General features: G+C 46.3%; 1 protein-coding gene across 2 annotated transcripts in view; it reads right to left on the reverse strand.

The window, feature by feature from the left end:
- The window catches only part of SEMA3A (semaphorin 3A), a 607,762-nt gene extending 593,325 nt beyond the window's left edge, over window positions 1–14,437 (reverse strand). Inside the window, exons 1-2 of one of the 2 annotated variants that reach the window (XM_085652903.1) lie at window positions 14,309–14,437; window positions 11,669–11,851 (exon numbers count right to left, since the gene is read on the reverse strand). In XM_085652903.1, the coding sequence (XP_085509029.1) occupies window positions 11,669–11,786 (118 nt within the window). In that variant the 5' untranslated portion in view covers window positions 11,787–11,851; window positions 14,309–14,437. Of the gene's footprint in view, window positions 1–11,668; window positions 11,928–14,308 lie in introns of those variants that run through there. The other variant, XM_085652904.1, reaches the window with a different exon arrangement.
- Between the last annotated feature and the right edge of the window lie 1,363 nt (window positions 14,438–15,800).

The raw sequence follows: 15,800 nt of genomic DNA on the forward strand, positions 1-15,800 counted from the left end.
ACTGGTTCTATGAACAGGTTGCACTTCAGAACTTTATTGAAGAACAGAAGGTTGGAAGACTTCTTATATTGGAGGACCTATATCTCCATGTCAATTACTTTTCCACTGAGATCTGGAGGTGGCAAGCAGGAAGTTGCTTGCAGAACAAAAGCTTGTAACAAGCATTGGCATAGCCAATAGGTCGAATCTTTGAGATATTATAAGTGTTAGAAAGAGCTTTTGGTTTTGCAAATGTCTTCAAGCTATGTTGCAGAGCTGTGTGGCTGCTGTGCAGCATATTGAAAAGCTACAATATAAAAGTGTTATAAGCATTTTTGTTACCTTATATATAACCAAGAAGACATGAACAAGGGAATGACCCTATAAAACAAGCATTGGAAATGCAAAAGGTTTCACGTTTGCTTTAGTTTGCGATATTGGCATTGTAAATGACAATGTTTTTCACATATGTGTTATGGGGTGTATGGATGTGATGTATAGTGAAATTATGTGGGGTGGATTGGAATTGTTAATAGTGGAAGTGTGTGGTGTGGAATTGTGGGTTGTGGAGGGAATTTGTGTAGTGGAATTATGTGGCATGGTGTGCAGTGGAAATGTGTGGATTGTAATAATGTGATATTGAGTGTACTGGAGTTATGTGGAGTGGGATTGTGTGTTCTGTAATGTAACTATGTGGAATGGTATTTTGTGCTGTGGAGTGGTATGTAGTGGAATTTAATTACGTGGTTTGCTGTTGAGTTTTGTGGCATGACGTGAAACTTTGTGGTGTAGATTGGATGCATGTGGTATGTTGTGTGATTCTATTATTGAGTTGAATTATGTGGTTTGGTGTCAAATTATCTGGTGTGGATTGGAACTGTGTAGAGTTAAATGTGTGGCATGAAACTGTGTGGATATTCAACATTAACTTGTCAAAAGCAGCACACCACAGAAACAACCAGCTTTTGGCTTAGTACAGGAATGAGGAACAAGTGTCAATCACCCTGCTACCCCGAGCTATTATTTAAATTAACAAGAAGGGAACTCATGAGACAAACCGCTCGACAAGTACTGCACCTAGCTGTTTAACCCTATTACTACACCTTCATACAGATTTGAAGGCATGGTACCATAATTGTCAAGGTGATCCATGTCACACACCACATCTTTAACAAACTAGGGCTCAACCAACCAACCATGGTGTGATTTTTATACTGTGTTGAGCAATGTTAAAAGCAATACTACAAGTCCCAGAATGCAATGTATTGTTAAAAAGCCAGCATTGTCTGAACTTGTTGCATATAGCATGGACTCTTGTCAGTTAAAAATTGATATCTTTGGTTTGAGACGAAGCAATGTGTTGGCATGTACATATATGGTCTTGCCTGCCAGGGACCTGTGAGTATGTGAGAAGTAGCTCTGATGCATGCCATGGCTTAAGCACAGTTCAGAGATTAATGACAGCTGATGGTTCGGAGGTGAAGGGGTACCAGCGGCATGCACAGCACACTTGGGAGAACCTAAGCAGTCATTCAAGTTATAGGGAATCGCTGCCATGCAGGAGAACACAGAACGTGACAGAGTCACATGCTCGCATTGGTTCGAGGTGGGATATTCATCGGAAGTTAAATGCGAGAGGTTAGGAAACGTGAACAAAAATAAAGTACAGTTTAGCACTTATGATAGCCGACCACTAGAGGAGGTGTGATCAGATGGGGGCTACGATGCTACAATCGGAACACTGGTGTTTATTTTTCGTTTTAAAATGTTCCTTTGATTGCGCTGTGATAAGCTCTGTCTGATCTGACCATGTCCGCAAGTGAACTTTTTCCTATGTACCAACGATGTAATGAAAGTGCACAAATAAAACAGCACAGCCACAGGCTGCTGTGAGTGGGGGGAGGAATGGGGATGGATGGATGGGGGCAGAAGAAACAGACATAAAGTTGTGTTGGGACCATTAAGCAGTTTGTGTGGGTGAGTAAGAGCCTGCCCTTTCAACTTTGGATGTTTAATGCACTTTGTGTTGATAGAGAGCAGTGGTCGAAGTGCATGAACAAAGTGTGGGAACTGTGATCCTGAGCATAATGGGGATGGGATCAGTGATTGTGGGGAGGAGAGGAGCAGGCACATTTAGTTTAGGTAGCAGACTTCTTGGAGGTGGCACTCATGGAGATACTGACACGTCACCATTTGGCTATTTAAAGCAGTGGCCACATTTGAATAGCAAACTTTGTCTTGTCATAAACCTTTAATTAGCTCCTACACAAATTATTTTGAATGACGCAGGCTATTGTTAATACTATTGATGTCGGTGGATGGCAAGTTTGGGTACACAAGCTCTCAAATCAATAAAGACATAACTAAGATCTGATGCAGCTCCCAAAAGCCACTGTAGATCAGCTTTCTTGCCAACGCTTCTCTCTATGCATCCCTAGTAACTTCAACCATTTCAAGAGAAGATTCTTATCAAAGTTTCAACAATTACTTTTATTTAAGGCTGTTTCACACCAACCTTTACACTGATTACTCATCAAAGTTGTGAAAAGTTGAGTAAAGACTCTAAACTTGCTTGCAGCGACGGGTGAGTTGCTTGCTGTGGCTCGTACCTCACTCCACATTTTGGGACCTTCGAGCTGATCACGTAAGGCTCACTGGAGTGAAACACAGTGTTAAAGAATCACACTAAAAGCGGTAAAAGCCTAAAAAAATTAACTATTCCACACCACTTACGGATGAACTCACAAAAGGTGAAAGTGAACGAGGAATATCAAACTGGAAGCAGCCAGTGGGAGGGGACGGGGAGGCAGGGCTTTGGCAGACGTGAATTCCACAACGAGGCTTTTGGCACGCATATCAATTTCCATTCAGTTTTTTGTTGGCCGTTCTGAAATGTGGACTTTTTTTTGTTGCAGTGGTTGTGTGTGTACCACCTTTGTTTTGATAGGTGTGCAAAGTCCCTCAGAGGAGATACAGCATGTCGAGAGACAGCACATGTGCTCTCCCTAGGCTTGACCTAAGAAACAAGTATAGGGAGTTGTACAGGTTATGCAGGCACTCCGAATTTGTCATTTTTGGTGTGACAAACAATCTTAAAATGTATTTTGGCTTTCACACTTGGACAATGTAGACTTCTCATAACGCTTCTGAGGCCTGTGACGGGACTGCCAGCATACTTCAGCCTAATATAGATACTTTAAAACCTGTGTTAATGAGGATCCCATGAAGTACAAACAGAAATGATGGAGGATTCATGCAATTTATCTGAGGTTGAACGGAACCCTATATCCCGTAGCCCACTCTGTATATGTTCATCAAGACTCTGTGATGAGCCTGTGGCTCTCCTTTTAGGTAACTGGCATAATCACACTAGATGTGTTGGGACATAATTCCCACAACAAACAGAATTCAACACAGTGAAGAGATGAAAATTACAGGACAAAAAAAAGAGATAATTAAATTGAAATTATGAACTGGCTAATAACAAAAGCAACCTGAATAAAGCTAGTCTAAACCACTTCTACCACTTTTATCGGTTTAGTTTATGGTATTGCATTTAGCAAATATGCAGAAACTGTTTCTCTCCCACTATCTGGCCATTTGATCTGTCAGTCTCACTTGAGTTTCCTTCCTGATTTTTCTTGTTAATGCCATAAGACATGTAGCTACAAAACTGCCTGTTGAATTATTTTCTTCAAAAAAATGAATAGAGCACACAGTGTACAGGTTTAGTAAATTACTCCAACAGAATCTGTGTAAGGAAGTTTTGAGAAAACCATAGAGGCCTGCCCAGCAGTATCATTTGGACTCAGTTCACATCTCGTATTTACATCTTTCTTTCCAGCATTTCACTTTTGGGCAAAGGCCAGCCAGATTCTCAGAAATGGCTGCCGAATCTTTGGGAAAGGATTTTGCATTGAATACTGTTACAAATCACTTGATTTTCCAGACACCGAGAATCTCCATTGCAGATTTAGTTTTGATCATTTCACAGTCCATTGTTCTGGAAAAAAGGTCTATTAAGATATTTATTAATTGAAGCATTTTTGCTTAAAATTAAAAACTCCCAATTAATGAGAGGCCATTTGTTCCAACCCTTGATGTTGCACGCACTTTCGTTTTCTTTATTTACAGCCTCTTACTTAGGGCAGAAACAGGAATTTCTGACCAAATCAGTTTTACAAGGAGCACAATAATATCACAAGAAGCAGTACTGCTTGTGGTTCTCTAGGGACAAATTCTCCACTTCAGACTCAGAGTATGTTTTCAGAAAATAACGACGGAATACAATTTAATCAAATTATTTGCCATTCTGAAAGTAGTCTTTAATAGATAATTGATGTTTCCTGGTTGTTCTGAATTCCAAGTGTTACTGATACCATTGATATCATGGACGCATCCTACTGCCAAAGTGTCAAGCAAACATCAAATGCGTTGTTCTGGCAGCTGGCCTCCATTGGTTGGGTAGGCATACAGTGTTTGCTCTTGGCTCTCTTGTTTGAGCTTTTAATGTAGTATTGTGTGCAGTAACAGCAACGCAAACTCATCTTGCTTTGAAAAAACAAGACTTTGTTAGTCATGCGTGCGCCTGTTGAAAATCTATTCTCTTTCCAAGTTCAAAGGCGAAAGGCTAGCAGAATGCACTGAACACTGGCCAGCAAACCCTGCGTATTTTATTACAGAGAAAAAACACACGTCTGAGCCCAAGACAGCTTTTTTCGTTAAGATATGTTTGGCTAAGCTGGCTTTGTGTTGCTAATTAATGGCAATAAATATGTCCATAAAAAGAAGAAAACGCTGTTTAATCTGCTCTGGTCTGAAGCCAAGAGGCTGGTGCCCTTGAATGTGCAACAGATCTGATTTCCAATACTGCTGAGTGGAGCAACAACACACATTCCTCGCTTGGGATTGAACACAACAGGCTCCGCCGACTCAAAGCAACCGCGGCTTGAGATGAGACGCCTTCCTTTTGGAAAGCTCACCCTATAAAGTGTGTCAGTGCTTGAGCAGATAGTGTGCAACATTGGCAACAAGGTTTTGTAAATTACGATGGCATCTAGAGCCAATTACCACAGAAAACAGCCTGGACTCAATTAATGTAGCGCTTCATCATATCCGTTCTTCGAATTAATTAGAAAGGTCGAATGGGCCCAAAACACCATTTGCAGAAACATCTACAGTGCCTTGATCAGCTCCTGGGCTCACCTCAAAGACCCCGGGATCTGTGTGGCATTCTGAAGCAAACCTGCGGCTTGGCTGCATGCTGGAGCATGTCCGCAAGAGAACAACAGGGGCCGAACAATCTACTCTGCTACCTGTCTGAGAACCGCACCAGTGCACAGTTTGAAGGCTGATGTGAAAAGTTGGGAACAATGTGAAAATAAAAGACCTGGCAGAAGCCAGGTGGTGTGATCCCTGCAGATCTAAAGAGCTCAGATTTTTATCCTGGGGTTTATGCATCCTTTCATCCTTAATAAGGAGGCAATGACGAGCTGCTTGTGTAATTATTAAATAATTATGTGCAATTTGTTCGTGAAACTGTCTGACAAGCTGCAAAGTTCAGTGCCAAGTTATTGCTGTAATTATAATATTTACAGCACAATGCATAGAGCTCACTGGATCAAAAAGCGTCAGTGCAGTAACAGTGATAAGACATTCTTATGGATGCATTGAACAGCTACTGACGGGTTGTCGGTCCACCAGCCAACATGGCTGCTATTGCCCTGCCTGTTGCGTCATTATGCACCCTACTTACTACTCCCCTCCTCCATCTTTTCTCTTACACTTTGTTTCACACACAGTGACCATCTACGCCTTTTCTGAACTTTGTACATGTTGAAAGCTATTCCCTGTTTGAGAGGTTGGAGGTTGCCATTGTTTGAAATGGTCAGTCGGTGGCATGCATCGTGTGGCAGGGAAGATCCAATGTCTGCCATGTTGCTGTGGAATGCTCAGTTTAAGTCCTTCCATGGCATGCTTCCTTTTGCACTCCTTCCATAGAGGAGTGTCCTCCTGAATGCCCTGTTCGCTTCCTCATCCTCTTGGCCTTTTGTTTTCCAAGCATGTTAGGGAAATGTGACATCAAAGTTCTAATTGCTTATCGCCCACGCGGTCTCCTGCGGCTGTCCATATATACCCAGCCCACACCAGTGGTACTTCCAACTCCGTCCTCTCCTCTGGGCCCAATTACCTTTCCTCAGCAGGAACTCGGATGATTTTCACCGTGCATGCGTCGCAGACATGTGCTCTCTATTTATCATTCACAGACAGGGGTGAGCAGACATGGTGGATGTGGGTGTAAGCAGTCACACTTTAAGTCACACTTTAAGTACCTCTACCAGTTCTTGCCAGAGAAGAAGCAATAGTGTTTGTAAGAGCATTTCTCTGAAGGGGCAGGTAACCTGGAATAATGGGTTCCTGCCTTTCTTCGTCACCCTTGTAGCACTGAAAGCCATGGTAGCTTTTCTTGGCCCAACAAAATGGATGTTCAATAGAGACTGTTTCACAAACAAGATGTTTACTTGAGGAGGACGAATAGCTGAATAAACCGTACAAAGCTAAGATATGGCAGTACAGAAACAATCAAGACCATAAATTCCCAGAGATGATGTCTTAAATTAGAGTGTCATCCTAAGCAGAAATAGAGTCTAGAATACACAGAATTCTTGACTACATTGAATTCCTCTGATAACACTTTTCGATAAGTTTTCTAGCTGTATGCTTGTCTGAGTCACCTCAAGATGTATTACTCAACAAAAACTTTAAAACTAAGTACGCTACACAACATGATAGTACATCACCCATAAAATAATGATACATTAATATTAATTTCTTGTTAGTGGACATTAAGACAGGTGATGCTCAAGCAAGTCCCTCTGTGTGCATTTTTTGGGCTCAAATTGTGCTCATGTGTTTTGGGGATTTGTCGTGCTGGTGGGTGGTGGTCCAACAGTGGACGCCACTGCTAGAATCACCCTTGTTTGTCATCTTACTTGCAGGAACTGGAATGTGGTTGTGGTGATCTAACATGCTTTGTGCACACTGTGCCTTTAGCAGCGGTGGAGGCCTTGGAAACACAATGGTTAAACACTCCCGCCATTACCTGTTTCCCACATCCATGGAAACAACAATCCGCAGACAAGATTCATGGAGCAGACTGAACAGGTATTGTGTGCGAAAGCTCAGCTTCCCGGCTCTGGCTCGCGTCCATGCTCACTGCTCGGAACAATGAGTCTCTCTAACCGTGGGGACCCAGGTTGGGCATTTTTGCATCATGCTATTTTACTAGAGGCACAAAGAAGGCCTGTGTGCGCGGGCTCCACTACAGGGTGAAGCTAGTAAAAGCAGAGACGTGCAAACATGTGCCCCCTGCACCTCTACCCAAAGTCAGCCCAGGGGCTGGCTGCTACTCGCAGGCAGAGTGACAGGAGGCCGAGGAAAGGCAAGCATGCCTATTAACTTTCACCAGCCATACCTCCCGCCTGGCAGCCTGAGAAATGGCAGGGCCTTTGAAAGCAAGTGACCAGAGGAAATTAGGGCTGGCAGGGATTTAACCCTTCATGAATCACGCGAGAAATTATGTAAGACCTCTTTTCCAACCATGTTTGACATTCAATTAGTAAGGGGGGTGGACTGGAAATGCCGATTTTACTTGGGAGCGAAACTGTTGACAACTGGGCCAGCTCTCTGTTCATTGGTCGGAAAGTGTAACAGCTGAATTTTCAGGGCATGTGCGAATGATGTCATGAAACAGATTCCATGTGTTTTTTCCTCTTTTTTATCTTTCCTTTGCTCGTCTTTGTTCGCCCTTGCAATTTATTTTAGCTACTAGTCTTGAACTCTCTGCAGATGCAGATCTTTAGGGTGCTGCGGGCTGAAGGAGTCTCTATGGCCTTAGTGTGTCTATTGCTGCCTGCACTCTCACTGAAAGAGACACCCATCCTGCAGGAGCTCACGTGTGCCTACAGATAGGTCCCCCAAGGAACATTTTCTCACATTTCTTTTTTAATGACATGTTTACGTTTTAGATGATAGTTAGATTTTTGCAAATCAGCCTGCTAAGGTATGTATGTGTCCAAACTACATTAAAATGACTTCACTGGCTCCCGGTGGAAAGGAATGTCAAATGCATCATGCCTGAAGAGCTTTAACAAAACACGCCAGGCTATCCCCGGTTAAAGATACCCCATCCCTCCCCTCGCCCCCCCCCTTCCCCCCCCCGTGCACCCATAAAAGCTCCCACATGACTGGCTCTATGTTCATTTGAAAACAGGGCTCCAGGTTCTGTGGTGAACTCATCGTGTCACTGAGGCCCCAATCAACCTATCACCTCTTCAGAGTACAGACACAAATTGAACTCTCCATGGAAGGCATGCAGGAGCTGGGTCGCAGCAGTGAGAGGCCATAACCGTCGAACTCTTTCTTACTGAAGGCAAGTCACAGAAAATGTGCTACTGGCCGCACTCACGAATATAAGCACACTCATGACTAACTACCATCCTACAGGAGAAGATCTAGGAGTGCCTAACTTTATCTAGAACTGTCTATATAACCCATAATCAAGAATATTCACTAACTGTACCACAACTTTTATGCACGACAATTCGATAGAGACTGCCAGTTAACATAGTAGAAGTAAGAAAATCTAAGAATAACAACTATAGATGGAATAAAACAAAGAAAAGACAACAACATGGGAGTGGAGTGGAGTGGAGTGGAGTGGAGAGGAGAGGAGAGGAGAGGAGAGGAGAGGAGAGGAGAGGAGAGGAGAGGAGAGGAGAGGAGAGGAGAGGAGAGGAGAGAAGAGGAGAGAAGAGAAGAGAAGAGAAGAGAAGAGAAGAGAAGAGAAGAGAAGAGAAGAGAAGAGAAGAGAAGAGAAGAGAAGAGAAGAGAACTCCATTTTAACAGACCACTAAGATGCTGTGGGGTGTGTTTTTTTTTCCTTATTGCTTCCCATCCAAAAAGCTGCCTCTATGTGACAAGCACTGTAAAACCGTCAGTAACTGGCTTAAATCTTTGCCCAGGCAGTGTTACCATGAGCAAAAAAAATTACAAAGGAAGTAATAGAATCACAAAATGTGTTGCATTATGCCGCATAGTTTGCCTTTTCTTGCCACATAATTTAGCTATCCCTGCCACATAATTTGTCCCTACCAAGCAGCAATGTCCCTGCCTATACCTCCTTAGGAGCGCCCTGAGGTGCGGGTCCATTAGCCAGGCAAGGTCCAATAATTGGCTTCATTGACTGACTTTGTGTTCAGTAATTTTAAATTATCTGGCTTGTCAAATTTTTCAATCTGAGACACTACAGCCCACATTACTGACTAGTTTTCAGTAATATTTCTTCCACTTCTCCTTACTGATTTGTCCCTTGTTTCGGATGCCTCCAGAATGTCCACGTTATGGGATGAAGAGTGGTACAATACACCCCGTTTTGTTCCGAAAAGAAAGCCCATTTAGCTTTGCTAAAAATCGAATAAACTACAAAACCTATTTTTTCGTTAAACTTCCCAAAAGCGACGCGCGTGTCTTGCACATGAGTGCTTCGCTGTAGCAGTTACTGCTTAAATTGCCACAGATATGTAAATGAAAAACAGACCAGGATTAATGCAGAACGCTTGCCCTCTTGGGAAAAGTGTTTGTCAAGAAGATGAGCGCGGAGTGTAAAGCGAAGCCGCAACTCGCACGCTTTTCATTTGTGTGCGGTTCGTTCTCTGCACCGAGTGTGAAAATAAAAAAAAGTCATTCTGTCAGCGCAGATGTGTTTTTGACACTTGAGCCATCACCTTTTCTGCAAATATGGTAATTTCGAAGCAGGGAAGCAAGTTGAAGAGCGAGCGCCTGAAGGCGGGCGGGCTCGAGGCAAGCAGGCTGCCCGTGGAATCTGTGCTGCGCCGATTCTTACGCAGGAGAAGGCTGTAGATTCACGGGCTCCTGCTCTCTCTTCACCTCAAGATAAGAGGTAACTCTTCTTCCTGGGGCCCCTCCTACAAGGGTCCTTTCGACAGCGGCTCCTCTCTATACGCCCCCCTGCGCTATTCCGGATGGAACCCTTTCTATAGGGGCACCTTCAAGGGTCCTGTCCTTAAGGATCCCTTCATTAGGGGGCACTTCTACGAAGACCCCATAAAGAGCGGTCCCATATACAGAGGTTGTATTCGCCCTACACAAAACATAGATGGCTTCCTAAGTGTAAATAACGTTCAAGTATTCACGCTTCCCTCCGCTTTCCCCTCAAGCCCTCCAGTTGGCCATTCACTAGAGGACTTCCACAGCCAGATCTTGTCACTTCTATTCGTGAAGTGCACAACAGATGAGCAGGGGCTCCAGCCGTCTATGTCATTTGCCTAATAACAACTGTCTGTGGGTGCTTAGAAGCGGCTGAGATGCGATATGTAACGTTAGATAAAGCCTTTACTATACACTATAGGAATTGTTCGATCTACACCCTTTAACATCAAATTAAAAAAAAAAAGATCCATATGTGAATATAATCCAAACAGGCACTTGGATTATAAGGGGGTTTCCAGCAGGGCCTCTTCCTGAAAATATTACAGAGACAAAGTATGTGAGTGGTGCTGAACCATTCCCAGACACTTGAAACACCAACCCGCTTGCCGTCAATCACAGACCCGGGTGCAAGAGGGTCTGTGGACGCCTCTTCCCAGCGCCATTAGTACCCCTGCGCCCCTTTAGTTCACACCGTGCCTCCCACCGGACCTGGCATCCCTGTGGGGTGCTCCCAGATCTCTTGAAGTAAGGAACCTTCCTCTGCAGTGTGAAGTTTCAATTGTGTTCACACACCGTGCCTCCAGTGACACAGCTTGTGTCTGCGAGAATGCTGACCCCTCCCGCTCGCCTCGCGCTCTATTCCCCAGGCGCTATAGCTCGAAGCACTCTGTCGCCTCAGACTAAATACAATATCCCCGTCTGCCCGGGACCTGTTTAGGTTACATGGAGGAGCTAAGAGGGAATTCCTTCCTCGCAGCCTCGGGCTCCTCGGCTGCAAGAGGGGGTGGAGGGTGGGGGCCCCCGTTTACATTACCAGGCTCAAACTCACGAATGATTTTAGTTTTAAAAAGTCCCTCGTGCCAAGGGCTGCTCCCTCCAAATGCCTCGTGGTCAGACTGGTGTCATCGTCTTTGGTCGTTGTCATAGTTATGTCAGTACGTTTGGTCACCCCTCGTTTACAATCGTTTGCGACACCACTGGCTTGAAAAAAGATGTACAGCTGCCAAGCACTGGGATACAGGGATTTCTTTGGGTTTTTGGTGTGGCATTCGTGCTACCCTATTCGGAGCTCCTGCGCAGTTTGTACTGTCTACGGGTGGCTTCTTACCCAAAGACCCGGCTTCTACGCCCACAGGGCGGCAAGGGACACACACGTGGCTCACCTCCCCAGACGTGAGCACACATTTCCTACCTCGCTAGGAGACAAACCTGAGGTAAACTGAATGCACATGTAAAGTCAATAAGCGCACACAATAGTAAAATGATTACAACACCAGAAAGGAGAAGGCGCAAGGATAGCGTGCCTTAATGTATCTCAACGTTAGTGCTCTCATTCCGAGGATCACACGTGATGTCAGTAACACTCAGGACAACTAAAGTGAAGTCTGAACGAGGCTGCGCGACAGCAGTCCCAGCATCGCTGCGGCGCTTTAGAAAGAAGTAGGGAAGCGAGGCTCACCTTTGTAGGACAGCTTAAGCCGCGGGATGTTGTTCTTCGCACTCTGACAGCTCCCGCGCCCCGGCAGCAGCACTCCGAGTCCCAGGACGGCGAGTGCCAGGCTCCGGAGCCAGTCCATCCTGGAGAGGGGTCCGCGGATCTCGGGGCCACGTCTGTTCCTCACAAGTCCAAACCTCTGCAGAGCTGCAGGTAACAGGTGAATCGGGTCAGTCCATGCAGACAACTCAGGCCATTAAGAGCTCATTGCAACAAAAGCATGTCCAATAGAGTAAGAACGAAATCACAGAAGAAAGGCACTCCGGCCCTTTCGTGCGCAACAAAAGGACGAGATACGGCTGCAGCGTCGGGTCCTAACAACGCACGTGCGGCAATGGCTGCGGACGGTGCCTAGAGCAGAGCTTCTGGCCGCGCTGCGCTGTGACACTCGCTGGAGGCAAGCACTGATCCTGCGCCCTGACTGCTGCCGGCTGAAAACACAGCACAGCGCGGGGAGCCGGGGGAGGGGGCGGAGAGGAGCAGCGGCGCAGACTCTTCCCTCCACGCAGCACGCTGAGAGATAACAGAGGACAACAGCAGGCAGCAGCAGGTCTCTCCACACTCCCGGCGCAGCCTGACAATGGGGAGCAGGCAGCACACACTGCGCGCCCCTCCTGCCTCACCCAACACATGCAGCACATGCAGGAAGCGTTTACGGGAGGAGAGGAGGGGACGCTCGCCCTCCTCTCCGCTCGGGAGAGGCATGAGGCCATAAATCCACCTTTACAGACACACACTGGGCTGTTTTATAGACATCTTTCAAACGCAGCACATGCTTCTCGGAGCTCGAGCCCTGCTCCCCACATATAAAGATCTCACGTCCTCGCGGCAGTCCTGCCAGGCGCACCCCTGCTCATAGGAAGGTATGGCTTCATTTGCTTCAAGGCAGCGAGCACCCAAGTCATTATTTTCAAACCTTGCACGAGGTTCCCCCGGTGGGGCACGAGAGTGCACCGCGAGTGAACATCAGCAGTCGGTCCCCGGGGGACTTCAAACATCATTCAAAGGCTTCCATGGGGTTTGCAAACGCACTCAAAAGTGTAGGCAGGATATTATTGTGCACTGTGCTATGCCCGACTCCTGCAGGCCCGGCATGCCCCACCTAAGCATCTTAGAAAAATAACTTCCAGGAGGGTTGGACTGGGACAGAAAAAAGCCCCTGCACTAAAATAAAACTGACCCCATTAGCCAAACAGTTAGCTACAAAAGAGGCCTACTTTTGCAAATAAGGCAGATTTGAACTTGTACGGACACGTTATATAGATGTTTGGCAAAGTACAGCAGGTTGCATGCATTTGCTCCTGCTATAGGCAATGTTTATGGTAATAGGTAAATTAACAGTAAAAATGCCCCCAGACAATTAAACAGGCCCACAAACCTCCAATAAACGGCCCAAGCCGCTCTGGCACTGATTGCCTCTTAGAGCTGCCCCAGTGGGACAGTAAGACTGCTCTGCAAGGACTCGCACTGTCCCCCAAGCACACGTGCTCACATCGTGGGGAATGTGCCGTTTATAGCAGGCCTGTGAGGGAACACCACCGTTTCTTACCCAACCAACACGTGTAATAAATATATTACGTGCGTGACCACGTTAGGTTTGCGAACAGAAGTTGATTCTAGTCACATAATTCACAGTCACATGCATTTCAGTTGTTTTCATAAAGCCTAGGACTGGTCTTATTAATTATAAATGTGATATTTCTCCCACTGGGAAGCTTAGAAATGAGTGTAATATACAATGGCACATAACACCATTCTACAGCACTACGTACAGTATTCCATTCCTTTGTAAAAAAAAGAATATGTAATTACAATTCAGACAAAGTATAACTGATGTATTGGGATGTACTAGGGCCTAACATAACCCGACCCAGGCTTCAAGTGCCATTCACAAATACTTCGGCCTTCTACTGTGTTTTATCATTCTGTCAGATTCCCTTCCTGGCCCCTTGAGGGGGACAAAACAAACGACTGCCACAAGTTAAGTGTTATCTTGTATCATTCTGTTGAGCATTTTAGGGCGATCATATGACTAAAAAAACAAGAGTCTTTCGGCTTGTTGGGAAAAAACAAGCGTAAACATGGAGTTGAAGCCACTCTGCAGCGTGCCAGGGCTTTGTGCAACAGCGGTTTCTCGAGTTGAAAGGCGGTGGGTTTTAGTTCCAGGCGTCGATGCAAATGCTGCGGTAAACATAGGAAATCTGCCTCCCTAAACAGGCTGCTCGTCCAGCGGGAGCGGTGCGTCCCTCTCAGCCTCCGAACCGCCTCTAAAGAGCCCAGACTGCGCGATGAAAGGGAAACTGGCTTTATCTTCACCACAACGGGCGGTTTTGTTCCACATCCCAGATCTGAACCGACAGACGGATTTGGGGAGCGGCGGAAACTTCTCAATTTATGATAATGCGCACTTCACTGAAGAGGGTCGAGTGCCGTGAAAGCGCGGGCTGCCGCTGCGCCACCGCCGCTTTCAGGGCTTAACCCGAAGGCCCCACTGGAAGGTCCCTCATCAAACTCTGCCGAGCCCGGCGCTTGACCCAGCATTGTGCCGCCGGACGGCGGGTCTGGGGACATTAAGCGCGGCATTTGTTCTCACATAAAACCCACCAATAACATGGATGTCGCACTTCCGAGGCCGGCTGCCCTGGACTGGAGGCCTCGCTGCCGGGAGCTGCGGCCGGGCCGGCCCGCACCAGCCGGAGACACTTCTCTGCCACCCCGAGGGTGACACGTCCGGGCGGGAGTATGTGACATCTGACGGGGAGCCGCAGACCCCGACCGGAAACGCATGGTGGCGGTTTACAGCGCATTACAGCCTTAAGCTGCACTCAGTGCGCCAGTTATGTTAACGTTATCTCTTCCAGGGGAGGAGGTTGTGGAGTTCTGTAGAAACCTCCTTCGCCGACTTAAAGTAGAATCCGGACATTTACTGGTGGGTAACGGCTAGCTGTGAATTAGAGGATTCACACACTGTTAGGGTAACTAACGACAGCATGACAACGTGGCCCAAAGCACCTGCTGCACACATGTTTGTGTCAGCAACAGGTGGTCGGCCACAGGTAAGAACGCCACCAAGACCCAGTCAGACGCGACATCTCCATGTGTCGAGGACAGGCGCTCCGGAAATATGATCCATGCGTTCTTTTTATCACAGCTTCCCAAACATGAGGCAAAAGCACTTCATGAGGAAAAGTATTCAGCTGCAGATATAGATAAGGCACGTCAGCGACAGAGCAGTCTTACCTACGTTTACCGAACACCACACTGGCCGTTGGGCTCGAAGGTGCTTTGAGAAAAGAAGCGCAACATGCGAAAGTCGCAGAAGAATTTGCCGGAGGCAAGATGTCTGGTGGGTTATGCCAATTTACAACTTTTCGCGTTGGTTCTTCAATATTCAATTATCGGACGTTGTCTTGCTCATAGGTTCGTTTCTATTTAAATTGCACAGCAGCAGTTTTCCGTTAAATTGGAAGTATTTCTGTCTTCCAGTGTCTCACCTCGCTTATTGGCTCAGTGCATCACTGTCGCTGCAGTAATAGGTATATTGACAACGCACGAACACGCACAGAACCCAACTCATTTCCTTCTCAAGCATGCGATAAAACACCTCAAATAGGTGAGTCTGCTTCTCCGAGGCACAGACCCATCACTAGTGTTTTTACGACTGAGGTGTGCTGCTGCTGCGTCACGCGCCCTCGCAGATTGGCCCAGGCTTGTAACATCTGCTGAGACCACCGCCATTTCCTGTCGGCTTCCACTCCGGGTCGCCCGCGCGCGCTTTATGGCAGCGGAGTGAAGTCACCATAACAATGAAAAGTGGATCTCAGAGTTCCACCTCTGCACGGCTGGGAGGAGGCGCTTCCTTGCATCTCTGCGCGAAAGCAGCGTCTGAAATTCCGCCCTCCACAAAGTATGCGCTCCGCTTCTTTGCTCCCACCAAACAAATGAAAAGCAATTACATGTATAACAATGGGAGATGGGAGACGTGGCCGTGTGAGAAAAACAATATCCACGGCGAGTAAAGACATTACGTTGTTAAGTACAGTCTAATTGTAGCAATTAAAACTGTGTTTTTGTCAGTATGTAAGCAGTTCACTTA

The sequence above is a fragment of the Triturus cristatus genome, chromosome 4_1, assembly GCF_964204655.1.
Source record: "Triturus cristatus chromosome 4_1, aTriCri1.1, whole genome shotgun sequence".
Classification (NCBI taxonomy): Eukaryota; Metazoa; Chordata; class Amphibia; order Caudata; family Salamandridae; genus Triturus; species Triturus cristatus.